Below are 27,993 nucleotides of genomic sequence, written 5' to 3'. Positions count from 1 at the left end.
AGCTTTCACAACATATCTTTTTTTTAACTGAATATTTTATTTTCAGTCTCCATAAAATTACAATTCTGGCAAATATTTTCTTACAATTGTAATTATTTATAAAAAAAAATATTGACAACTGAGTGTTATCATTGCCTTTGTTGATGACGTGTGTCCAGTGTCCACTCAGATTTGCCAGTGATAAAGGGCATGTCCCCATACAGTCTAACAAAATGAATGGTAACACCCACTTATTTTATTAATACAGTTTCAGGCATTTTCATAGGGGAACAGCACAATGAAGAGGTATAAGAAATGATGCTACAAAATTGTTATTTTATGGGGAATACAAGTACTGTATATTCTCAAACAAACATGTCAGTAGAGCAGACAGATCCTCTATTTACAAGGGATCTTAAGTTTGGGGATTTTTTTATTTAAATTTATGTATGTAGGGCTAAAAATAATTTTTTTGCAATTAGTTTCCATTAAAAAAAAAATTGCACCACTGTGCTTTTACAGGCTGTTTCCCAGCAAATTCATCTAAGAGAAACTCATATAAAACACAGATAAAAGAGTTACAAACTCTCCAGTCAGATGGTTACAACAAGCTCACTGACAGATTCTTAGTTAAAGGGGTTGTCCGGTCCAAATCGATAAGTCTGCAATCACTCTGTGTGACTGCAGACTTATAAATCTCCCCAGTGTACGCACTTTGCACTGCGGGGATTCGCCAGTTTCTGACCCGGGATCGGAGGGTATGTATGTGTTATACATACTTCCGGCCAGAGCCCGTCTAGTGAGCGTGGCCTTTCTCCATACACTTGCATAGAGGGAGGCCGCACCCTGACTAGTGACACGGCCGTCCAGAGGGTGTGGCCTCGCTCCATACAGGTGTATGGAAGCGAAGCTGCGCCCACTAGCCAGGAGTATGTATAACATATACATACCCTCCGGTCCCAGGTCTGCAACCGGCGAATCCCGGCAGCACACAGTGTGATTTGGACTGGACAACCCGCTTAAATCATTCTGCGGCCCGCAATAGTCAGTACAACAGAGCTTACAGAAGTTAAGCGGTGGTATATACAAGTAAACACTGAAACAAACATGTGAATAGAGTAGACAGCATTTTTTTCTTCTTTTTTTTTTTATAGGAGCTCTGCATGTTTGGGGAAAGTTTTATTTTTTATCTTAAATCCATGTATTTGGGGCTAAAAATCATTTTTTGCAATTGCGTTTCATTATAAATTAAGAAAAAAAAAAATCAAGAGTTGCAAATTCTTCAGTCATTAAAAACTTTGCTTCGCTTGGCTTTTACAGGCTCAGTAAAAGACTGCTAAAAGAGTTACAAACTCTCCAGTCAGACGGTCAGAATAAGCTCATAGATAGATCCTCAGTTTACTCATTCTACCGTCAAAAATAGGCATGTCATTACGGCAGACAAATTCTATATTTACAAGAGTTCTCCATCTTTGTGGATATATTTTCTTTCTTTTTTTTTTTAACTTCTTCTACCGACAACAATAGACAGAACCTACAGAAGGCAAGTTGTGGACTATCCCTTCAAAAAGGACCTTTCGCCACTTTTTGCAAGTTAATCTGGCTACCTCATGAAAAATGGTCTGAAGAGCTGAATAAAACTTAGTTTTCCTTTTTTATTTATCTTCTCTGTTGCAGAGATATGGATTTCTAAAGTTTAGGGCGCCTCACAGGCTAATTTCCCCTTCAACAAGGGGGCATTAACAGACGTTCTTCTCTGGGAGATGTTTACTTTCTCCTCTATATGGTGTTGCCCAATCATAAGGCAGCAGTGTCACGCGAGAGAAAAAAAGGCAGCGTCATACAGTAGAAAGAAGAAAACGCTCCCAGAGATGGTTAGAACAGGCTTTTTCACTTTGACCTGGGGAGACGATGTGTCTAACCTCATCACACAGAGATCGCCTCACTCCTGGTGCTTATTGTCATTACAAGCGGAGGGAAGAGATCTGCGATGTAATGTCATTCCATTCAAATCTCTAGATCTATCATGATCATCGTGCATGACCATCTTAATCACTTCTCTCCGCTGCAGCTCTCCTCTCCCAGCACTGTAATGACATTCAAAATGTAATGAAGTTAACGTGCTGGAGTAGGAGAGCTGCAGAGGAGCAATAATGAAGATGATCACGCAAGTAGGGTTTCTCACAGACAATGCTCTGAATCTATCCCAGGTATCAAATCATTATTCCCCGATACCTGGGATAAATCCATAGTGTTGTATGTAATGAGTTTACATCACAGATCTCCTCCTGGTGCTTGTAATAATAGTAAGCGCTGGGATTGAGGAGATCTCTGTGTGATAAAGTTTAGTCACATCACTCTCCTTGGACCATAGTGAAAAAGCCTGTTCTTACCTTCACTTCTCTGGGGCGTTGTTTTTTTTTTTCCTTATTTCTCCTGCATGACACTGCCTTTTTATAACTGGGCAACATCATACAAGGGAAAGAGCAAACACTTCCAGAAAATAATGTGTAGTTTTGCCAACCGATCTGTTGTGCAATACCTGCCTCTTTATGCAACACAGCTCTTAACCACTTCGCGCCAGTGCCTGTTTTTGCCTTCGTGACCGGGCCAATTTTTTCAATTCTGACCACTGCCAGCTTATGAAGTAATTACCCTGGAACGCTTCAACGTATTCCCCTGATTCTGAGATTGTTTTTTCGTGACATATTGTACTTCATGATAGTGGTAAAATTTCTTCGATATCACTTGCGTTTATTTGTGAAAAAATTGGAAATTTGGCAAAAATTTAGAAAATTTTGCAATTTTCAAACTTTGAATTTTCATGCCCTTAAATCAGAGAGATATGTCACACAAAATAGTTAATAAATAACATTTCCCACATGTCTACTTTACATCAGCACAATTTTGGAACCCAAATTTTTTTTTGTTAGGGAGCTATAAGGGTTAAAAGTTGACCAGCGATTTCTCATTTTTCCAACAAAATTTACAAACACATTTTTTTAGGGACCACATCATATTTGAAGTCACTTTGAGGAGTCTTTATGACAGAAAATACTCAAAAGTGACACCATTCTAAAAACTGCACCCCTCAAGGTGCTCAAAACCACATTCAAGAACTTTATTAACCCTTCAGGTGCTTCACAGGAATTTTTGGAATGTGGAAGAAAAAAATTAACATTTAACTTTTTTCACAAAAATGTTACTTTAGACCCAATTTTTTTATTTTCACAGGGGTAACATGAAAAAATGGACCCCAATTTTTTTTGTGCAATTTCTCTTGAGCGTGCTGATACCCCACTGTTTGGGCGCACGGCAGGGTTCGGAAGGGAAGGAGCGCCATTAGACTTTTTGAATGTAAAATTTGTCTGAATAATTAGCGGACGCCATGTTGCGTTTGGAGAGCTCCTGATGTGCCTAAACAGTGGAAACCCCCCACAAGTGACACCATTTTGGAAACTAGACCCCTTAGGGAACTTATCTAGATGTGTGGTGAGCACCTTGAACCCCAAGGTGCTTCACAGAAGTTTATAATATTGAGCTGTAAAAATAAAATTTTCACATTTTTCCCACAAAACCGTTTTTCATCCCTTAATTTTGTATTATCATAAGGGTAACAGGATAAATTGCACCACGAAATTTGTTGTGCAATTTCTCCTGAACACGCCGATACCCCATATGTGGAGGCAAATTACTGTTTGGGCACATGGCAAGGTTTGAAAGGGAAGGAGCGCCATTTGACTTTTTGAATGTAAAATTTGTTTGAATAATTAGCGGACGCCATGTCACATTTGGGGAGCCCCTAATGTGCCTAAACAGCGGAAACCCCCCACAAGTGCCACCATTTTGGAAACTAGACCCCTTAGGGAACTTATCTAGATGTGTGGTGAGCACCTTGCACCCCCAGCTGCTTCACAGAAGTTTATAATATTAAGCCGTAAAAATAAAATTTTCACATTTTTCCCATAAAAAATGTTTTTCATTCCCTAATTTTGCATTATCATAAGGGTAACAGGATAAATTGCACCATGAAATTTGTTGTACAATTTCTCCTGAGTACGCCGATACCCCATATGTGGGGGAAAACCACTGCTTTGGTGTACGGCAGGGTTCGGAAGAGAAAGAAGCGCTATGTTGGCTGGGATAGGCAGCAGACACCATGTCACATTTGAAGAGCCCCTGACATGCCAAAACAGCAGAAACCCCCACAAGTGACCCCATTTTGTAAACTACACCTCTCAAGGAATTCATCTAGGGAAGTAGTGAGCATTTTTTAATTTTTAAATTTATACCATTGGGCAGTGAAAAAATCATAATTATATTTTTACCACAAAAAAATGTTTTACCCTCAGATTTTACATTTTCACACAGGGCAATGGGTAAAAATGGTGCCGAAATGTGTCACACAATTTCTTCTAAAAGTGTCAATACCCCATATGTGGCTGTATCGTACCACTTAGCCATACGGTGAGATTTGAGGGGGAAGGAGCGCTATTTGACAATTGGAGAACAAATTATTGTAGAATAGGCATTTGGATTTGGGAGTACTAAATATTCTGAATTTCTTTTGGGGGGCAAGGACCATTTTGCTTTTCCAGAGCCTTTCTGCTACCAGTAACTTGGAAGTCCCTTATATTTTTAACAGATGATGGACCTGAGTGGGGACTAGCTTTTTTTGAGGACTGAGTTGAAGCTTTTATTGGGAACATTTTACGTAACATTTATCCGGCGCTCTAGGCTGAGCACTTACATCGGGGTTTCCATCTAAATTTCCAAGTGATGTAATTCAGATGAAACCACTGCGGGATCCATTCACTGTAATGAGGCAGCAGAGTTACTCTGGACTCCATCTGGCCTCTGTTTAGTGGTGTCCTTTTTTTCAGAAGTGCACAAAACTGTGGCCAACCGCACTTTTATGCACGCCTAAAACAAATGACACCGTGGGATCCCAGGCTAGACGGCATCCACAGTGGCCTATATCTGCCTCATTACAGGGAATCTTCCATCATGGGTTCTGGCTGAATCACGTATTTCAGAGATTTACACGGAAACTCTGGTGTAAGTGCTCAGCGCAGAGCACAGGATAAATGTGAGCAGAGCCTTACTGGGATCTTTGGGAGACATAATAAACAAATCAGTAGCAGGTGAATAATATTTGTTTTATTTATTTTTTATGCCGTTCCTCGTGTGATATAACTGATTAGATTACTTTATTCTTCGGGTCGGTGCGATTACAGAGATACCAGATTTATATCGGGTTTTTATGACTGACAGCTGTCACACACTAAAATACGCTTTTTTTGCAAAATCTAGTTTTTGCATTACCATATTTTGAGAGCTATAATTTTTCCATATTTCGGCCGATAGAGTCATGTGACGGCTTGTTTTTTGCGGGACGAGTTGACATTTTTATTGGAACCATTTTTGGGCACGTGACATTTTTTGATCGCTTTCTATTCAGTTTTTTGGGAGGTAAAGTTAACAAAAACAAACACTTCAGGAATTGTTTTTTGAGTTTTTTTTTATGCCGTTCTGCGTGTGGTAAAAGTGATCAGGCAGCGTTATTCTTCGGGTCAGTACGTTTACAGCGATACTACACTTACTGTATTTTTTTATGTTTTGGCGCTTTTACACAATAAAACAATTTTATAGAAAAAAAAATATTTTTTTTGCATTGCTTTATTCTGAGCGCTATAACTTTTTTATTTTTCGGCTGATGGAGCTGTATGGCGGCTTTTTTTTGCGGAACAAGATGACGTTTTCAGCGGTACCATTTTTATTACTATTCTGCTTTTTGATCGCATTTTTTTTCCACTTTTTGTTTGGCGATATGATGAAAAAGCATATTTTTTTGCTCCGTTTTTTATTTATTTTTATTACGGTGTGCACAGAAGGAGTTAATTAGTGTGACAGTTTTATAGCTCGGGTTGTTTCGGACGCGGCGATACCAAATATGTGTACCTTTTTTGGTTTTGTAATAATTTACGGATTTATTGGTTTAATATTTTATTAATTTTTATTTATTTTGTGATTTTTTTTTAATAGTTTAAAAACTTTTTTTTACATTTTTACTTAGTCCCTGTATGGGACATTAATTTTTATTTTTCTGATCACTGATCTCATGTAATGTAATAGACATATATTACATTACATGAGATCTTCCCTGACTGTTTCAGTCAGAGTCTCCTGTCTGGTATCAGCTACATACAGGCTGAAGCCAGACAGGAAGGACACCATATATGGCAGAGCTGGAGGCGGTCATGTGACCTCCAGCTGCCATAGCAACCCCAGGTCCTCAAACGAAACGGAGGTCTTCGGAGGTAAGTAAGACGACCCCCTCTCTTCCTGCTGTCTCCTATATGCCGCGATCACTATAGATCACAGCATATAGAAGACAGCAAAGGGTTAACATCACTGGGACCTGATCTAATCAGGTCCCGATGATGTACCCTGTCAGAGCTAACGCTCTGCACCGGAATCGCAGTGCCTTGCAGGACCCTGGGGGTCCTGAGCACTGCGAGACCACCCACCGTTTTTAAACGTCGGCGCTGCACAGAGCCCGGCAAGAGCCGACATTTATCTACAGTGGGCGGTCGGGAACCGGTTAAAGAGCCTTCCACTAGGGCAGTTACAATTTAAAAGGGAGAAAACACGCAGGAGCAAAAATAAAAGCAGCAATCTGATTAGTTGCTGAGGAAGATCCTACAGTTTTCTCAGGCGGTAGTTTTGGTGCATCACCCTCAGTGCGTTCTTAATAGAGAAGGACATTTATATAGAAGGACTAAAGTGACAATACTAAAGATATGTGATTTCTGACTTAATATGCTATCTGGAAGGGAGGGGAATTTCCTCATATGTTATCTTAATATAAGGCGGCTTCATTGGCAAGTACCAGTATTCAAAATTATAATACAGATAAAATGTCTTGTCTAAAACGACCTTCCCATAAATATCCAGAATACTCAGGAGAAGTTCTTTAAATGACTGATGGGGTCTGTATGGGTAGTAAAATTTTTGAATATCAGAAGCCAATGACTTATTTCCCTGTGGGCCAAAGATTGAGCTTTCGTTCCCCAGATAGACAGGTTCTCCACTCAATAAGAATAAGCGAGTGTAGTTTGTCTCTATATTTCTCTTAAACGTGGCCCCAAGCTGTAAAAGTTTCTCATAAGTGCGGAGCACAAACTTGCTGCAGTCGTAGGAATCAAACCACACAGAGGAATTGGGTCCCAGTGATCCCTGCACAGTCCACGTCTCATAATAAATGCCAGTGTTGTTATCCTCTCGTATCCATGTCGCCAGCTGATTGAAGATGGAACCTAAAAAGGAAAAAAAAAATCATTAAAACCTTTAACTAGAAAATATAAAGAAGGGAAAAAAGGTGAAAATGTAAAATAAGATTTAAAATGTTTGTTGGAAAGGGTAGTTTGACAAACATAAGGTAAACTTTAGTAAATTGCACCATACACTCATTTTTGGGTAGGGTGACCCTTTACATTTTTACCTTTCATTGTAGGCAGGTCTTAAAAATATAAAAAATGTAAATATGCCTCAGATTATTCCCCAAACTCCAAGTTACCAGAAACCTTGTTTTTCCATTTACCTGATATTGTTGCTACTGGAACTAAAGTGCCATTATTACTCCAGTGCTGATCATCTATTCCTTCAAAGAAACACGCTGCTCCCTGATTGCACCAGAATGGTTGCGATATGCCAGGCCTGAGGTGCGGAAATGTACAGTTACCAAGTTGGAAGAGTTCATACCATTCTGCTGTGTAATTCTTGCCAGTTAACGTACTCTGGAAACCGATGGCGTCATGCATTATTTTCTGAGCAAAATACAACAGAGACAGAGGTTAGTTCATAAGCTCACATCTCACGTGACTGCTCAGAATAAGCTGTGCACATGTGGAATAACAATATTTCTGGCTACTATACGCCTTACATCCTGAATTTAGCACTGGTATTTTTCCTCTGCAGCTCTAATTTTCAGTTGTCTCTGAGCTAATGGGTGGACACTAGCTGCTATGATGTCTTTCATGCACGGCAAACAGATATGAGAGATTCCTGTTCCCCTATCTCACTGTAAGGACTCGTTCACATAAGCGTATTTTTGGGCAAAGTGCTGTCTGTAAAAAACAGACTGCACTAGGACCAATGTTATTCAATGAGGCACTGCAAAGAAGCAATTTTTTTCACTGACCAAATATGTTTGTAAAAAAAACATTGCAGCATGCACTAATTTCTTCTGTTTGTCGGATGTGATTCACCCATTCAAGTTTACGGGTGCGCAAAAAAAATCCATATGGACACACAGTACAGAATCCATTTTTTTATGGATACATTGCAATTCTGTAACATAGGAAACTGTTAATGGTCTTTTAAATGTTTTTTAATAGCTGCTGTAAAAAAACAAACAGATTGTGAATGGTGAGTTCAGAAGGCAGACGGAAAGAAAGAAGTAGCTCATAAGTGGAGAAACAAGAATATTTCACTGATAACATATATTACAAAGTTTCTCATGTTCGTTACAAAGACAGTGACCATTTAAATCATTGCAACTTGTTTAAAAGGAAATGTTTCTATTCTGTTATTCAGCTTGCCCAAAATACATCAGCTCTTTGCAAAAAAAGGTATCATCTGTCTACATAGCTATGTCACAAGACTGAGCTGTGGAATAATTCCAAAATTAGCAAGCGCCATCAAAGATGACTTAGGCTGTGTTCACATATGTTCAACGAGTCCATACATGTTTAAAGTAAATTATTGAATCCTCTTGTAAAAGAAAGTAAATACTGCACAGAATTCTTAGCTATAGAATCCAGTTATATTGAATTGCATAGAAGGCTTTATTGAATACAGTTGACAAAGTGAGTATGCCCATAAATAACGACCAAAGCTACGCCAAGAGTACACCGCTTTAGCAATGATGGTCTTTGGGAAAATTCATTGGAAATTGTTACAGGCATATAGGCTGAGCATACAGACCAAGATCAGGGTTTCCCTCCAACTGAGGGAATGGGAGTATTGTGTGCTTTGTGTAGCATCGGCGTCTCTGCCCCCTACCAGGCAGAGACGCCGTCCTTCTCACCTCCCAGCTCCCCTCATGGCGTCCTCCTGCGCTCCTCTTCCTGCTGCTGCCGGCGTGCGCAGCTTCCCGGGCACTGGGCTTAGGGCGCGCGCGCGCTCCCTCTCTCTTAAAGGGGCCGCGCGCGTCGTCCTAAGGAGTCGCCGGCCAATAGCCGAGGGTCCTCCCATATATAAGGCACCTCCTCCAAAATGGAGGTGCCCGAGCAAAAGTTGTTGCACAGTGTTTCTGACCTCTGCTTCAGCCCTCAGGTCCCGCTGCTAGCCTGACTACCAGTCTTGCCCGCCAGCCTGTTTCCTGCCTGTTACCTGCCGTGCCAGCCAGCCCGCTCACCTGGGAGCACTTGCCTGTTACCTGCCGTGCCTGCCAGCCCGCTCACCTGGGAGCACTAGCCGTGACCACTTAGAGACTCCTGCCGTCACTTGCCGTGACCAGAGACTTCTGCCTGCCTGTTGTGTCCATCCGCTATACCGGTCAGTCCCAGTCTGCTGACCCGTGGGAGCCACCTGCTCTCTTAAAAGGTCGTCCCCAGAGTAGCACCTGGTCCCTCTGCTCGGTCCCTCCCTGGTCACGGAGTCGTTAGCCGCTGTACGACCAGGGTCGGTCTGAGTTGATACTTAGTCACGCCCCTCTGGGTCCCTCCTTGCACCGTGGCACAGAGGTTCCACCACCAGGATCCGTAACAGTTTGCTCGGGCCATGGAACCCGGTGGCCCCCAGACCCCCGCAATATCCGACCTGCACCAGGAGGTCTTACGTCAGAGGGCTCAACAGGAGTCGGTCCTGTCCTACCTGTGATCGGTTCACTGTCGCCTAGGTGCATTATCCGATCCGTCTGGGACCTTCTCTGGTCAGGCAGCGCCTACTTCCGCGGCACCACAACCTACTCCTATTATGGCGTCCGGCTATGGACCCCGGCTCTCGGCACCTCCACATTTTGCTGGCAACCCCGCCTTAGCTCAGGGTTTCATAAACCAGTGCACCCTGCACTTTGAACTCTTGGCACATCAGTTCATCTCCGACCGGGCCAAGGTGGCATTCATCATGTCCCATCTCACTGGGGAAGCACTGGCATGGCTAAATCCCCTGTGGGAGAGAGGGGAATCCCCTGGTGTCCGACCCATCGTCTTTCCTCGCTGCTTTCCGGAAAGTCTTCGATGAACCAGGACAAAAATCCTCTTCAGCCTGCTCTCTGCTACGTCTCCGCCAAGAGAGTCTCACCGTGGGCCAATATGCCATACGGTTCCGTACCCTCGCTTCTGAGCTTGCCTGGGATAACGAGGCTCTGGTGTCCGTCTTCTGGGAGGACCTTTCCGGCCGGATTAAGGATGAACTAGCCGGTCGGGACATTCCTACCACCCTGGATGACCTGGTGTCACTCGCTACCCGGATTGACATCCGGTTCCAAGAACGCACCAAAGAGACCAACCCGGAGGGAAAATTCCTCCGCCTTGGTCAAATCTTGCCAAGAGTCACGTGGAGCCGAGGGGAGCTGTTTCTATTGTGGCAGTAAAGAGCACCTGATCCGTTCCTGCCCGGAGAGGCAGGGAAACTTCAGTGTCTAGGACCGCTCGGAGAGGTCGTCCTAGGCAAAAGCAAGCCCTCTCCATCCCTGACTTTGGTCTGTCTCTATCTCCTGGGGAGAGAACCGTCTCTTTGAAATTGCTCATCTGGATTCTGGAGCTGCTGGAAACCTCATTTCCCAGTCCCTGGTAGAGAGATACCGAATTCCCACCAAACCTCTGGCTGAACCATTGTCCGTCGCCTCCGTGGATGGAAGACTCCTTCCGGTGACCATCCTGCTCGTCACTGAGCCCCTAACCCTGCAGGTGGGAATGCAGCACTCGGAGAAAATCTCCTTCCATGTGCTGTCCGGACTCTCTCACTCCCTATTGCTAGGTCTATCCTGGCTCCAGACACATGAACCCGTGCTGAACTGGCAATCTGGTGAAGTACTCCGGTGGGGGCAGGACTGCCATAGGATCTGCCTGATCCCGGTTCGCCCGACTCGTCCTCCACCTACCCCAGCTAATTTACCCGGTCTACCGGCTCCTTACTGGTCCTACGCGGATGTCTTCGATAAAAAGGAAGCAGAGACACTGCCACCTCATAGGCCATATGATTGCCCGATCGACCTGGTACCTGGCGCCACTCCACCCCGTGGGCGTATTTACCCGTTGTCGGCGGCCGAAACCCGGGCCATGTCTGAGTACATTGAGGAGAATCTGGCTAGGGGATTCATCCGGAAATCTACCTCCCCGGCTGGAGCCGGATTCTTCTTTGTCAAAAAGAAGGATGGTTCGCTACGCCCCTGTATTGATTATAGAAGACTCAATCAGATCACAGTAAAAAACAAATATCCCCTGCCGATCATCTCCGAGTTGTTTGATCGCCTTAAGGGCGCCAGGATCTTTTCCAAGCTGGATCTACGTGGAGCGTATAACCTGGTCCGAATCAGTCAAGGAGATGAGTGGAAGACTGCATTCAATACCCGGGACGGTCACTATGAGTACCATGTGATGCCCTTTGGTCTCTGCAATGCTCCCGCTGTCTTCCAAGAATTGGTCAACGACATCTTCCGTGATCTTCTCTACTCCTGCGTGGTGGTATACCTGGACGATATCTTGGTCTTCTCTCCGGATCTTCCCACACACCGGAGGGATGTTCGTCAGGTCCTGCTTAGGCTCAGGCAGAACCACCTCTATGCAACATACGAGAAGTGCCTCTTCGAGCAGACCTCTCTTCCATTCCTGGGCTACATTATCTCCCAGACAGGCCTACGAATGGATCCTGAGAAGCTCTCTGCTGTCCTAAAGTGGCCCCGTCCGGAGGGGTTGAAGGCGATTCAGCGATTCCTGGGCTTCGCCAACTACTATCGTCTCTTCATCCCGCACTACTCTTCTCGGACTGCTCCCATATCTGCGCTCACCCGTAACGGAGAAAATCCCAAGGAATGGTCACCCGAAGCAGAGGAGGCCTTCCTTTCCTTAAAGCAAGCCTTCTCCTCGGCCCCAGTGCTGCACCGTCCGGATTGCAACAAACAGTTCTACCTGGAGGTTGATGCTTCCTCCTCCGGAGCCGGAGCGGTGCTCATCCAAAAGTCTTCTTCCGGGAGAATGGTTACCTGCGGCTTCTTCTCCAAACTCTTCTCCTCCTCGGAGAGCAACTACTCTATAGGAGACCGAGAACTGTTAGCCGTTAAATTGGCGCTGGAGGAGTGGCGTTACCTGCTTGAAGGAGCTCTATACCCGGTGATCATCTATACGGATCACAAAAACCTGGCATATCTCCAGAATGCCCAAAGACTCAACCCGCGTCAGGCCCGGTGGTCTTTGTTCTTCACCCGCTTCGACTTCGTCCTAATCTTCCGCCCGGCGGACAAGAATGTCAAAGCCGACGCCTTGTCCCAATCCTTCTTGTCCTCCGATCAAGAGGAGGAGCCTATGCACATCATCAACTCCTCCAAAGTGATGAATGTGGCCCCCTTGGATCTGACTCGTCTTCCACCTGGTAAGACGTTTGTAGCAGTAACGGATCGTGTGAAGGTTCTTCACTGGGGTCATTCATCTAAACTAGCCGGCCATGCTGGCCAAAAGAAGACCTTCTTGCTCATCGCCCGGCATTACTGGTGGCCTACCCTGCGCAAGGATGTGGTAGACTTCATCTCCGCCTGTTCGTCCTGTGCCCGCAACAAAGTTCCCAGACATCTACCAGCCGGTCATCTCCTGCCTCTTCCTGTACCTGATGCTCCGTGGCAACACATTGCTATGGACTTTATCACAGATCTCCCTGTCTCTGCCAGTTGTACAGTCATTTGGGTGGTCGCCGACCGCTTTTCTAAAATGGCTCACTTCATCCCTCTGCCTGGTCTCCCGTCTGCATCAGTGCTAGCTAAGGACTTCTTCCTCCACATCTTCCGTCTCCATGGCCTACCCCTCCACATCGTGTCGGATCGAGGGGTTCAGTTCACCTCTCGTTTCTGGCGAGCTACGTGTAAGCTGCTGGATGTCACCCTGGATTTCTCCTCCGCTTATCATCCACAGTCCAATGGTCAAGTGGAGCGGATCAACCAGATCCTTACCAGCTACCTCCGGCACTTTGTTAACGCTCACCATACTGATTGGGTGGATCTCCTGCCATGGGCCGAATTCTCCTACAATAACCATGAGAGCGAATCATCTTCCAAGTCTCGGTTCTTTATAGTCTATGGTCAACATCCCCGGATTCCGTTTCCCATCTCCGCTTCTGTGGACAACCTTGCCCCGGAGTCTCTGGTCAGTGAATTTTCCACCATTTCGGGGAAGTACTAGGTCTGCACTTCTTCAGTCCTCCGAGCGGATGAAGAGACATGCTGACAAGAGACGTCTGGATGCGCCTCAAGAGGTTTGGCTCTCTTCCAAACATGTTCGGCTCAAAATACCCTCCTACAAGTTGGGCCCCCGCTTCATCGGTCCATTTGAAGTCCTTAAGCAAATCAATCCAGTGGCCTACAAGTTAAAACTCCCAGCCACCTTATGGATTCCCAACTCCTTCCACGTATCTCTCCTCAAACCAGTTGTCTTTAACTCTTTTTCCAATAATCCAGGTTCTTCCCCTGCTCCGGTTTCTGCTGAGGACGTGTTTGAGGTAGAGAATATTCTGGCCACCAAGAGGGTAAGAGGAAAAACCTTTTTTCTGGTGGATTGGAAGGGGTTTGGCCCAGAGGAGAGAACTTGGGAACCCAGGGAGAACATCCATGCCAAGCTTCTTGAAAAATTTCTTTCTGGCCTAAAAAAGAGGGGGCGTAAAGGGGGGGGGGTACTGTAGCATTGGCGTCTCTGCCCCCTACCAAGCAGAGACGCCGTCCTTCTCACCTCCCCGCACGGCGTCCTCCTGCGCTCCTCTTCCTGCTGCTGCCGGCGCATGCAGCTTCCCGGGCACTGTGCTTAGGGCGCGCGCTCTCTCTTAAAAGGGCCACGCGCGCCGTCCTAAGGAGTCCCCGGCCAATAGCCGAGGGTCCTCCCATATATAAGGCACCTCCTCCAAAATGGAGGTGCCCGAGCAAAAGTTGTTGCACAGTGTTTCTGACCTCTGCTTCAGCCCTCAGGTCCCGCTGCTAGCCTGACTACCAGTCTTGCCCGCCAGCCTGTTTCCTGCCATGCCAGCCAGCCGCCCACCTGGGAGCACTTGCCTGTTACCTGCCTGTTACCTGCCAGCCCGCTCACCTGGGAGCACTTGTCTGTTACCTGCCAGCCCGCTCACCTGGGAGCACTTGCCTGTTACCTGCAGTGCCTGCCAGCCCTCTCACCTGGGATCACTTGCCGTGACCACCTAGAGACTCCTGCCGTCACTTGCCGTGACCACCGGTCAACTAACCAGAGACTTCTGCCTGCCTGTTGTGTCCATCCGCTATACCGGTCAGTCCCAGTCTGCTGACCCGTGGGAGCCACCTGCTCTCCTACAAGGTCGTCCCCAGAGTAGCACCTGGTCCCTCTGCTCGGTCCCTCCCTGGTCACGGAGTCTTTTAGCCGCTGTAAGACCAGGGTTGGTCTGAGTTGATACTTAGTCACGCCCCTCTGGGTCCCTCCTTGCACCGCGGCACAGAGGTTCCACCACCCGGATCCGTAACACCTTGCTGGAGCCCAGCCACTAAGAAGGGAAGTCGGACTTTATGGAAACAGCTGTGCCAGCGTCTGACAGTGCACACTGCATCATAATCTTGAATTTCACAACCATAAGATGGAGAAGATATGGTTAATCAGGAAACTACTATAACACGCAACTCCTCTTACTAGTCCAGAATGTCTGATAATCCAACACTCATCAGATCCCATTAATGTCTGGAATATTGATTTACATTTATTGCAATAATAATGTAGACATGACATCTAGTCTTTAACCTGTTTATGACCGCGATTTTCCGTTATTGCTCTTTTGTTTTTTTTCCCCCCACTGCTTTGAAAAACCACAATTTTCTTTTATTTTTCCATCAATATAGCTGTATGAGGGCTTGTTTTTGGCAATAGAAATTGTAATGTTGAATGACATTTAATTTAGCACATAATGTACTAAAAAAATATAATATACACTACCGTTCAAAAGTTTGGGGTCACCCCGACAATTTTGTGTTTTCCATGAAAACTCATACTTTTATTTATCAAAGGAGCTGCAAAATGATTAGAAAATATAGTCCAGACATTGACAAGGTTAGAAATAATGATTTTTATTTGAACGATTAATTTTCTCCTTCAAGCTTTGCTTTTGTCAAAGAATGCTCCCTTTGCAGCAATTACAGCATTGCAGACCTTTGGCATTCTAGCTGTTAATTTGCTGAGGTAATCTTGAGAAATTTCACCCCATGCTTCCTGAAGCCCCTCCACAAGTTGGATTGGCTTGATGGGCACTTTTTGCGTACCATACGGTCAAGCTGCTCCCACAACAGCTCAATGGGGTTGAGATCTGGTGACTGCGCTGGCCACTCCATTACAGATAGAATATCAGCTGCCTGCTTCTTCCCTAAATAGTTCATGCATAATTTGGAGGTGAGCTTTGGGTCATTGTCCTGTTGTAGGATGAAATTGGCTCCAATCAAGCGCTGTCCACAGGGCGTTACAAAATGGAGTGATAGCCTTCCTTATTCAAAATCCCATTTACCTTGTACAATTCTCCCACTTTACCAGCACCAAAGCAACCCCAGACCATCACATTACCTCCACCATGCTTGACAGATGACGTCAGGCACTCTTCCAGCATCTTTTCAGTTGTTCTGCATCTCACAAATGTTCTTCTGTGTGATCCAAACACGTCAAACTTTGATTCGTCTGTCCATAAAACTTTTTTCCAATCTTCCTCAGTCCAATATCTGTGTTCTTTTGCCCATATTAATCTTTTTCTTTTATTAGCCAGTCTCAGATATGGCTTTTTCTTTGCCACTTTGCCCTGAAGGCCAGCATCCCGGAGTCGCCTCTTCACTGTAGACGTTGACACTGGCGTTTTGCGTGTACTATTTAATGAAGCTGCCAGTTGAGGAACTGTGAGGCATCGATTTCTCAAATTAGAGACTCTAATGTACTTGTCTTGTTGCTCAGTTGTGCAGCGGGGCCTCCCACTTCTCTTTCTACTCTGGTTAGAGCCTGTTTGTGCTCTCCTCTGAAGGGAGTAGTATACATCGTTGTAGGAAATCTTCAGTTTCTTGGCAACTTCTCGCAAGGAATAGCCTTCATTTCTAAGAACAAGAATAGACTGTCGAGTTTCACATTAAAGTTCTCTTTTTCTAGTCATTTTGACAGTTTCATAGAACAAACAAATGTAATGCTCCAGATTCTCAACTAGCTCAAAGGAAGGTCAATTTTATAGCTTCTCAAATCAGCCAAACAGTTTTCAGCTGGGCTAACATACTTGTGGAAGGGTTTTCTAAACATCCATTAGCCTTCTTACACAGTTAGCAAACACAATGTACCGTTAAAACACTGGACTGGTGGTTGTTGGAAATGGGCCTCTATACACCTATGTAGATATTTCAATAAAAACAAGACGTTTGCAGCTAGAATAGTCATTTACTACATTAACAATGTATAGAGTGTATTTCTGATTCATTTAACGTTAGCGTCATTGAAAAAAAAAAAGTGCTTTTCTTTCAAAAATAATGAAATTTCTAAATGACCCCAAACTTTTGAACGGTAGTGTATATATACACTGACCTGAATAATCATAGTCATTTTTACAGCACAATAAACACAGCAAAACCAGTTATACTAGATATATAAACACATTTCCTAACTGTTTTTGCAGTGTTTATTGTGCTGTAAAAATGACTGTATACTAGGATTATTCAGGTCAGTACAACTAAGGTGATTCTAAACAAATTTATTTTTTACATATTATATTTTAGAGTTTTTTTTCAAATTAATATATAACAGTTTTATTTTATCGTCATGTTTTGAGAAATGGAAATTTATTTAATTTTCTGTTGATGGATCTGAGGGCTTGTTTTTTGTGCATTGATCTGAAGTTTTTATTGATATCAATTTGAAGTACACATGACATTTAGATCACTTTTTAATGCAATTTTTGGGGAAGTGCAATGGTTAAAAAATTTCAATTCTGGCATTTAGATTTTTTTGTGTGTGTAGGCGTTAACGTGCAAATTAAATAATTTAAATATTTTGCTAGATCAGACTTTTTTCCACACAAGAAGATACCAAATATGTATCTACAGTACAGACCAAAAGTTTGGACACACCTTCTCATTTAAAGATCTTTCTGTATTTTCATGACTATGAAAATTGTACGTTCACACTGAAGGCATCAAAACAATGAATTAACACATGTGGAATTATATACTTAACAAAAAAGTGTGAAACAACTGAAAATATGTCATATTCTAGGTTCTTCAAAGTAGTCACCTTTTGCTTTGATGACTGCTTTTCACACTCTTGGCATTCTCTTGATGAGCTTCAAGAGGTAGTCACCGGAAATGGTTTTCACTTCACAGGTGTGCCCTGTCAGGTTTAAAAAGTGGGATTTCTTGCCTTATAAATGGGGTTGGGACCATCAGTTGTGTTGTGCAGAAGTCAGGTGGATACACAGCTGATAGTCCTATTAAATAGACTGTTAGAATTTGTATTATGGCAAGAAAAAAGCAGCTAAGTAAAGAAAAACGAGTGCTCATCATTACTTTAAGAAATGAAGGTCAGTCAGTCTGAAAAATTGGGAAAACTTTGAAAGTGTCCCCAAGTGCAGTTGCAAAAACCATCAAGCACTACAAAGAAACTGGCTCACATGAGCACCTCCCCAGGAAAGGAAGACCAAGAGTCACCTCTGCTTCTGAGGATAAATTTATCCGAGTCACCAGCCTCAGAAATCACAGGTTAACAGCAGCTCAGATTAGAGACCAGGTCAATACCACACAGAGTTCTAGCAGCAGACACATCTCTACAACAACAACTGTTAAGAGGAGACTTTGTGCAGCAGGCCTTCATGGTAAAATAGCTGCTAGGAAACCACTGCTAAGGACAGGCAACAAGCAGAAGAGACTTGTTTGGGCTAAAGAACAAAAGGAATGGATATTAGACCAGTGGAAATCTGTGCTTTGGTCTGATGAGTCCAAATTTGAGATCTTTGGTTCCAACCACCGTGTCTTCGTGCGACGCAGAAAAGGTGAACGGATGGACTCTACATGCCATGCCTGGTTCCCACCGTGAAGCATGGAGGAGGAGGTGTGATGGTGTGGGGGTGCTTTGCTGGTGACACTGTTGGGGATTTATTCAAAATTGAAGGCATACTGAACCAGCATGGCTACCACAGCATCTTGCAGCGGCATGCTATTCCATCCGGTTTGCGTTTAGTTGGACCATTATTTATTTTTCAACAGGACAATGACCCCAAACACACCTCCAGGCTGTGTAAGGGCTATTTGACCAAGAAGGAGAGTGATGTGGTGCTACACCAGATGACCAGGCCTCCACAGTCACCAGACCTGAACCCAATTGAGATAGTTTGGGGTGAGCTGGACCGCAGAGTGAAGACAAAAAGGGCCAACAAGTGCTAAGCATCTCTGGGAACTCCTTCAAGATTGTTGGAAGACCATATCCGGTGACTACCTCTTGAAGCTCATCAAGAGAATGCCAAGAGTGTGCAAAGCAGTCATCAAAGCAAAAGGTGGCTACTTTGAAGAACCTAGAATATAAGACATATTTTCAGTTGTTTCACACTTTTTTGTTAAGTATATAATTCCACATGTGTTAATTCATAGTTTTGATGCCTTCAGTGTGAATGTACAATTTTCATAGTCATGAAAATACAGAAAAGTCTTTAAATGAGAAGGTGTGTCCAAACTTTTGGTCTGTACTGTATATATTTTTTTTAACTTTTTTTTTGTTCCCCTATGGGACTTGAACCTACGATTTTCTGATCAATTGTACTTTAAGGGGCATTCTCATCTCCAAGATCCTATCCTAATATGTAGTAGGTGTAATAATAATAACATTAGCTAATACCTCCAATTAAAAATGTAGTAAAGTTCTTCAGATTCACTATGTTGCTTAACCCATATGCAGGAAAATGCATTAACTTAGGTATCCATGGTTACGACCACTAATATAGTGACAGTTAGTTAGCTGTTAGTGGTCGTAACCTAAGCTACTGAAAAATGCCTGCACGAGATAAGCAACATAGCGAATCAGAAGAACTATACTACGTTTCTAATTGGAGGTACAGTTATATGAAAAAGTTTGGGCACCCCTATTAATCTTAAGCTTAATGTTTTATAAAAATTGGTGTTTTTGCTACAGCTATTTCAGTTTGATATATGTAATAACTGTTGGACACAGTAATGTTTCTGCCTTGAAATGAGGTTTATTGTACTAACAGAAAATGCGCAATCTGCATTCAAACAAAATTTGACAGGTGCATAAGTATGGGCACCCTTATAATTTTCTTGTTTTAAATACTCCTACCTACTTTTTACTGACTTACTAAAGCACTTTTTTGGGTTTTGTAACCTCATTGAGCTTTCAACTTCATAGCCAGGTGTATGCAATCATGAGAAAAGCTACTTAAAGTGGCCACTTGCAAGTTGTTCTCCTGTTTGAATCTCCTCTAAAGAGTGGCATCATGGGCTCCTCCAAACAACTGTCAAATGATCTGAAAACAAAGATTATTCAACATAGTTGTTCAGGGGAAGGATACAAAAAGCTGTCTCAGAGATTTAACCTGTCAGTTTCCACTGTGAGGAACATAGTAAGGAAATGTAAGAACACAGGGACAGTTCTTGTTAAGGCCAGAAGTGGCAGGCCAAGAAAAACATCAGAAAGGCAGAGAAGAAGAATGGTGAGATCAGTCAAGGACAATCCTCAGACCACCTCCAGAGAGCTGCAGCATCAACTTGCTGCAGATGGTGTCACTGTGCATCAGTCAACTATACAACGCACTTTGCACAAGGAGAAGCTGTATGGGAGAGTGATGCGAAAGAAGCCGTTTCTGCAAGCACGCCACAAACAGAGTCGGCTGAGGTATGCAAAAGCACATTTGGGGAAGCCAATTTCTTTTTGGAAGAAGGTCCTGTGGACTGATGAAACCAAGATTGAGTTGTTTGGTCATACAAAAAGTCGTTATGCACGGCGGCAAAAAAACACAGCATTCCAAGAAAAACAATTGCTACCCACAGTAAAATTTGGTGGAGGTTCCATCATGCTTTGGGGCTGTGTGGCCAATGCCGGCACCGGGAATCTTGTTAAAGTTGAGGGACGCATGGATTCCACTCAGTATCAGCAGATTCTTGACAATAATGTTCAAGAATCAGTGATAAAGTTGAAGTTACGCAGGGGATGGATCTTTCAGCAAGACAATGATCCAAAACACCGCTCCAAATCTACTCAGGCATTCATGCAGAGGAACAATTACAATGTTCTGGAATGGCCATCCCAGTCCCCAGACCTGAATATCATTGAACATCTGTGGGATCATTTGAAGAGGGCTGTCCATGCTCGGCGACCATCAAACTTAACTGAAATGGAATTGTTTTGTAAAGAGCAATGGTCAAAAATACCTTCATCCAGGATCCAGGAACTCATTAAAAGCTACAGGAATCGACTAGAGGCTGTTATTTTTGCAAAAGGAGGATCTACTAAATATTAATGTCACTTTTCTGGTGAGGTGCCCATACTTATGCACCTGTCAAATTTGTTTGAATGCAGATTGCACATTTTCTGTTAGTACAATAAACCTCATTTCAAGGCAGAAACATTACTGTGTCCAACAGTTATTACATACATCAAACTGAAATAGCTGTTGCAAAAACACCAATTTTTATAAAACATTAAGCTTAAGATTAATAGGGGTGCCCAAACTTTTTCATATAACTGTATTTGCTAATATTATTATTATTATACCTACTACACATTGGGATAGGATCTTTGAAATGGGAATACCCCTTTAAGTATTGCAGTAAAAAAAGTAACTGATGTCTTCTCATGAAGCTGCCTAGCTGGGTCAAGATAGCAGCGGCTGATGCCTTCAGTAAGCTCCCGGCTTCCATGGTATCCCAACGGTTCCCCATGATCGTATCACAGGTTGTAGTGGGGTGATGGGAGCCAAAATGCGCACACCAGCAACCATTATAATGAATGGAAGCAGCATTTAAAAAGTTATCGGAGGTAGCCGTTATAGGCAGATTCTGGCTGTATAAAGGTCGGCAACTGCCTGGCATTGATTGAGAAGGCTCAGCTCCTGAGCCTGCTCCATACACCTCGCATGCGACCTGTGACAAACATACATGTCACAAGTCGTTACGGAAAATCCGCCTTTCTACTTTCAGCAAGGTTGAATCAGACCTAAATAGAGCAGTCACTTGAGACAAACACTTTTCTATGAGGCTGTTTGACCCTAGCATTTAGTCATGTGCTCCAAATTAATCCAAGACTTGACGGTCAACAGAGGAGGAACAAAAAGGCATAGCAGAGCTGAAACCAAGCTGTTATCTATAATGAATAGGATATTTTATAAGAATATATTTCGATGGAGAACGTCTTACAAAAAAAATCTAAGCCCAATAAAATCATACGTACCAAGTGTCCAAGCAGGTCTCCATATTTGAATTCCCAGACAGGAGCTTGCAGTCGGAAAACCTCAATGACATCTTCATTCTTCATGGTGGGTATAGCACCATCTGCACATCCAGTAGGGCAAAATGTATATTGGGCTTGACAGTATGGGTCAGACTTGGGCCGATGGTCAAAACGCCTAGAGTTAAAGGCAACAGACTATAATTTTAATGGCTCTTTACTGTATATAATATGTAGGTTTGACACCCACTTTCGCACTTTAGGATAATTTAAGAATATATGAAATCATTGATGAGTTCCACGGCCATAATGCAAAAGGCCTCAGACCAAAGTATTTATGGGTCAATAATATTCCTTAGGGTCTTTTCACAGAGCAACCAAAGGGTGCGTTACTGAAGGAACTTTTTAAAATGTGTTTTTTTTCACTCACACCCTGCAAGAGATTGAGGCCGTATTGACACAAGTGTATTCCATGGTCCGTATACAGACCACAATGCCTAGCCTGCCTGTGGGTCTCCTGTTCTAAACTTACAAGCTCTTATATGTCTATGACGCTGTCAGTTCAGGTCAGAAGATCCACGGTCAGACCGGGCATTGCTATCCGTATATGAACTGCGAAATACACTTGTGTGAACCCAGCCTTAGGCTAATTCCCATGATAAGTATTAGGCTGTGTTCACACTGGGCGTTTTTTTATGCAAATTTTCAGCTGCCTTTTACAGTACCAACAAAGTCTATGAGATTTCAGAAATCTCATGCGCACAGCTTGTTTTTTTTGTCCTCAGTATGCTTTGCATGTTTTTTTGCACAACAGAGCATGTCACTTCTTTCAGCGTTTTTTCAGCATTTTTCACCCATTGAAAGCAATGGGTAGTGCAAAAACGCTGCAAAACACGCCTAGTTTTGCTGCTTTTTTAGTGTAAAAAAAAAGCAAGTACAGCAGTAAGTGAAAAACATTTATTTTTGTGATTTTCCCAAGTTTACCATCTTATCTTGGTCACCTGAAATGGCAGTTAGGATTAGTACAGTTTAATTAAATTAGTAATGCGTACAAAGTAAACATTGGCTGACCAAGGGGTGAGATTGAACAATACCTGTGGCCAACCAAGGGATGAGATTGAACAATGCCTGAGCAACTCAATTGGCGACCAAAGTGTAAAAGTAAATAGTGTCCTACAAACTCAATGCACTGCCAGTGTCAAACTATTCCAGACCAATTCACCTCCCACACTTACATTTGTAACGTGTCTTGCTTTGGTGACATGTGTTCATGCTCCTATGGTGGAAGCAAAGCTGAACTTTGGGATCCTGAAACATGCACTAAAAACGCAGCAAAATACGCACCAAAACCAGCATTTTTGACGAGGCTTCTTTCCTGCCAAGAGATCAGGTTTTGCTGTACAGAAAAAAAAACACCTAGTGTGAATATAGCCTAGGAGTGTTTTTGATGCTGCATATTTTCTGCAACATTTCTACAAAAATGTGTTAATTACTTGCGTTTTTTTCCCCTCGTCTCTTTTTGGTATGTTAATTTTATTTAAAACCTACCAGTGTTTTGTTTTGGAAACTTCCTGTTTGCTGAGTTACCGATCTTTGAGAACATTTTATTGATAAAGCCATATGTGCATTACAGTGCATTTTTGTTGCCTTATCTGCGGATTTTCCCACATCTCATTCATTCTGTGAGAAAAATCAGCAAATAAAATGAATTTACTGCAAGAGAATTTCACATGTGAGCGTGAGATTTCTATAAATACACACCAAATACTCATCGTGGGAACTTAGCCTTAGCTTTTTTATTTTTCTGCCAATTTGACTTTATCAGGGGCTTTTTATTTGCGGGACAAGTTACAGTTTTTATTGGCACCATATTGGGGTTACATGAAATGTATTTATTAACTTTTATTTCATTTTTTGGAGGAGAATAAAAAAAGAAAATGTGCAATTCTGCATTTTTTATGACAAGCAGTATAGCTTTATTCCATGGGTCGATAAGATTACAGAAATAGAGGGTTGTTGTTTTTTTAACATTTTAGTATCTTTGTTAAATAAAAGCACATTTCATGTAAAAAAAAAAAAAAAAAATTCTATGTCACCACATTGCAAGATATAACTTTTTGTTTCAATCGATTTAGCAATAAGGAGTCTAGTTTTTTTGTGGGACTGTGGGATGGGTGGTTGTTCTTTGGCATCAAGTATTTTTTTGAATTAAAAACAATGGGTTTATTGATTTTTTTTTGAAGGGGGGTGGGGGGTGGGAGAGGCTTTTCTCCAAATGCTACGTTGCTAAACTTAATTTCACTTTTTTTTTCTCCCACTTGAGGACGATAATTTGCAACCTGTCACCACTTACATACAGTACGTATGACTTTGGAATCTGGTCTGTACCAGAGCCAAGTGCCGACTTGGTCGGGGGAAAATGTGCACTGGGAGCGCAGGACATCTAGTAGAAAGCAGTAGCCCGGGTTTACAGCACAGTGCCATGAGAGGGGGTCACCAAAATAACCAGTAAGGTGGCCCAGTGGGTGTGCAGTGATGATGCAGCTGATGCTTAGCAGCCCAAGGGATAGAATAGAGTCTGCTCATCTCACAGTTCTGCCTATTCAAAGAGTTCCGCAGTGTCCACTTCCGTATAGGATGAAAAATCGAGATAAATGTGAATCAGTATCTGCCATGTCTACACTGCAATGTTTGTTTCATCAGAGATGAGCAAACTGATTCGCAGGACCCTGGTCCAGAAGCCAGGTGAGTATTCGTGGCCACTAGACAGGAGCCCAGCAGACCACCTCCTACTTGATGTTGTCCACGCCTCTGTGGATTAGCTGGTTTTGGGTGACTTTGTGTGTGCACCATGCTGCAATGATGATGTCATGCCAGACTGGCCAATCGTAAGAGGGGCCGCAGAGGACTTCAGCTATATTGAATCGTGTAAACAGAACAGCATGGCAATTTATAAGGACCATAGTCCCAAATCACTAAGGGAACTCCCAACTAGATATATCCCTCAACAAAATGGAGTGGATAATCCCTAAATATTGATTCATAAAATAGGAGTCATGTTCAAATCTTGAAAAAAGCTTATGAAATTTATTGTATCACAAAAAAATAGTTAAAAACAATGTGACTGAACACTAGAAGATAGACATAGAGATGTATAAAATAATAGGTCATGGGTGAGGACACAAAGGTAAACAGAATAACAAAAGGACAATGTTGATCCACAATATGTGGGCATAAAGTATAGCTAGTATATGCAACCATTAATCCAAATAAATATTCAAGCAAAAACAAGCACAGCATGTAATAATATCATTATGCCACAAGCTGGCGTTAGAGTACATTGCCCTCCCGAGGAAGCCTACGCGCATTGAGGCCACAGACTTACATTTGGACAACTCTCCAGATGGGTAAGCTATGTAATCACATTTACCTTTTTGCAACCTTTCTTCCAGACCATGTTTATTCTTTCTTAACATGCATTCACCTACTTTTTCTGAGTAATCTGAGAAAACTACTGAAACTTTTTTGTACTCTAACGCCATCTTGTGGCATACTGATATTATTACATGCTGTGCTTATTTTTTCTTGGATATTTATTTATTTGGATAAATGGTTGCATATACTAGCTATACTTTATGCCCACATATCGTGGATCAACATTGTCCTTTTGTTATTCTGTTTTCCTTTGTGTCCTCACCCATGACCTACTATTTTATACATCTATACATCTATCTTCATTCGCCTCCACACACACACTATCTGTCCGTCCCAGTTTTCCCCCATATTAAAATCTTCTTCAATTTCAGGTTCATACCAACCATGCACATAATAGCCTCGGTCAGGACTGTACACATACTGGATGGCGACCAGTCCATGTATTATTATTTATCCTATACAGTATATCAAGGCTGCATTATACAATATATGTACTTTTCACCTTTTGAGTCTCCCCCATTTCCTCATAGACTGTAAGCTTGCGAGCAGGGCCCTCACTCCTTTTGATATGAGATATGCTTATTCTGTATTGTTTGTAAAAGTCCCCCCTAAAATTTGTAAAGTGCTGCGGAATATGTTGGCGCTATAAAAATAAAAACTATTATTATTATATATCTTCTAGTGGTCATTGACACTTAACTATTTTTTGTGATACAATAAATTTGATAAGCTTTATTCAAGATTTGAACATAATTCATATTTTGTTATGACTCAATATTCAGGGATTATCCACTCCGTTTTGTTGTAGGCTAGAGGACTTCAGCTAGTAGACTGTTCGCAGGGCTCCCATCCAGAGGCCATGGAATACAGACCTGGCTGTTGAACCGGGGGGGGGCCTATGAAACTATTTGCTTATCCCTGATGATATTGCTGTGAAGGCATGGAAGAGCGGCAGAGCTTATTTTTAAATTCTAAACAAAATAAAAAAAATTGTGCTGCACTGAAATGGTGAAAATTAAATGAATCACTCAGCACTAAAGCGATCACATAAGATTGTAATCTCCTTATACTGCATGACAATAGCACTAATCACACCAGGCTGTATAGGTCATAGAAAAACACTAAAAATATGAGCGGCTTAGTAGTCCAGCGATGTGCCAGGACCTAGAAATGAAGCTTAGAAGCTACATGCAAAACAGCCTGGAAGTGCACTGGGGACGTCACACAGCTCGGCCCCTCGATGTAACCTGCTGCAGTTCCAGACTTATTCAAAGCTCCATTTCTGAGCGCTGGCACGGGACTGGCATCTGCCTTACCGCTCGTCTTATTAGTAAAATTGTCCCCTTTAATAAACTTCTATTGGTCAGAAAAAAGGAAATACTGTAGTCACATGAACTCGTCAGTGACTTCTACTGCAAGCGACCACACAAGGACCCATCAAAACGTGATTGCATTCATGGTTTATTGAGATGGGGCTTAGTGTGAGGCACTGAAGAATAATTCGGCTTATTCCAGAGGGCTTTGTGCACTCTCTAGTCTGTGGTCACAGATTGTGGTTTTACGGTGCATTGCCGCTGGTTTTATATGTAGTTATTAGTCAAATGAATATTAGCTAAAAAACATTTAACGTTTCATCTGTAATAACGGTACAGCTAATTCCCACCTCGCACCCACAGTTTTGCTGCTCTTATAGGCTAGGACTACACGATGACGCAGGCCCTGCTGCTAAAGATCACTGTATGCCACTGCCACATGTTGGCACAGGGCAAGTGAGTGGAGTCACATGGCAAAGAAATGAGGACACCAAGGAAGTCACATAGTTGGTACTAGTTACATATTTTGCAACTTGCTTCTCGTGATCACAGTACTGTGTGGGTCACAATGCAATCCCATTTCCCAGCATTACGCGGTGACGTAGCAAAGGCATACAGTGATCTTGAGTCACGGCTAGAGTCGCCGTGTAGCCCCGACCTTACTGGCCATGTGGCATAATACTGCAACATGTGAACCTTAAAGGGAACCTGTCACCAGCAAAAACACTATTAACCTGCAGATATAGGGTTAATCTGCAGGATAACAGCGTTACTAACCTGCCCAGCGCCCACGCTTATCTGAACGCTGTGGGGAGAAAATTAACTTTACTCCTGGCGGCGTTCCGGTTTCAGTCACGGCGCCTATGCTGGTTCAGTTACCGCTCTAAGTATACAAAGCGGCCGCTATAACCGTGCCCCCGGCCCTGATTGACACTGGCTCTGCATTGGGGCCCGGTTACAGCCGCCACTCAGTATACTCAGCAGTGTCTGAACCAGCGCTGCCCCCATAACTAAAACCGGAACGCTGCCAGGTGTAAAGTTCATTTTCTCCCTGCAGTGTTCGGCTAAGTGCTGGTTAGAAAAGCTACCCTGATGATCAACCCCATATCTGTAGATTAATAGTGTTTTTTGCTGGTGACAGGTTCCCTGACCAATTACATCTTAATGGGATATAAAGAGGGATACAGGTGTCATCTATCTGCGACCACTGAGACCCCACTGACCTCTGGCACAGGGCACTTCTTGTGAAGTTGCCCCCACAACACTGCAGGCTTTCACCATATTGTCATTTGTACTGACACTAAGGAATGAAAAGATGACGCCATTCTAGAAAGCTATCATGTCATCTGTAGTGCAAGAAGTGTCCAGCCATGAAGGGGTTACTACCCCCGGCAGTGAGGGGGGCGGCGGCACTTACTTGTACGGCACCGGCCACCGTCCCGCTGTGCTCCACACTGTCCCCGCCAGGAGCAGCAGGGCCCCAGCACGGAGGACGGCAGCTCCAACCCTGTGCGCCATGACCCCGACACTGCTCACCCCGAGCCCCGCTACTTCCTCATCTCACAGCGCTGTCATATGACCAGGAAGACACACATCTCCCAGCTGTGTCCTGCCCCGAGCCCACCTACCCTCCCCAC

At 43.2% G+C, this 27,993-nt stretch overlaps 1 protein-coding gene across 1 annotated transcript; it reads right to left on the bottom strand.

The window, feature by feature from the left end:
- Positions 1-17: 17 nt before the first annotated feature.
- On the bottom strand, positions 18-27,993 carry CLN5 (CLN5 intracellular trafficking protein). The gene is made up of 4 exons (XM_073664061.1): positions 27,774-27,993; positions 21,612-21,786; positions 7,583-7,808; positions 18-7,298 (listed from the first exon to the last, which is right to left on the bottom strand). Exons 1-4 carry the CDS (start codon positions 27,872-27,874, stop codon positions 6,805-6,807), a joined length of 996 nt encoding a protein of 331 aa, XP_073520162.1. The 5' UTR covers positions 27,875-27,993; the 3' UTR covers positions 18-6,804.

This window comes from Phyllobates terribilis, unplaced genomic scaffold, assembly GCF_046119375.1.
Source record: "Phyllobates terribilis strain yellow unplaced genomic scaffold, ASM4611937v1 Scaffold_2__4_contigs__length_985480577, whole genome shotgun sequence".
Lineage (NCBI taxonomy): Eukaryota > Metazoa > Chordata > Amphibia > Anura > Dendrobatidae > Phyllobates > Phyllobates terribilis.
The sequence above is the reverse complement of the archived record's forward strand: the minus strand, read 5'-3'. Positions and strand labels throughout refer to the sequence as shown.

Excerpts from the sequence above, each read along its gene's own strand:
- CLN5 (XM_073664061.1), bottom strand. The coding sequence starts at position 27,874 with ATGGCGCACAGGGTTGGAGCTGCCGTCCTCCGTGCTGGGGCCCTGCTG. Across the intron at positions 7,809-21,611 it reads GAGACCTGCTTGGACACTTG|AAAATAATGCATGACGCCAT; the intron begins GTACGTATGATT and ends TATTTTGCTCAG. Across the intron at positions 7,299-7,582 it reads TCCAGTAGCAACAATATCAG|GTTCCATCTTCAATCAGCTG; the intron begins GTAAATGGAAAA and ends TTTCCTTTTTAG.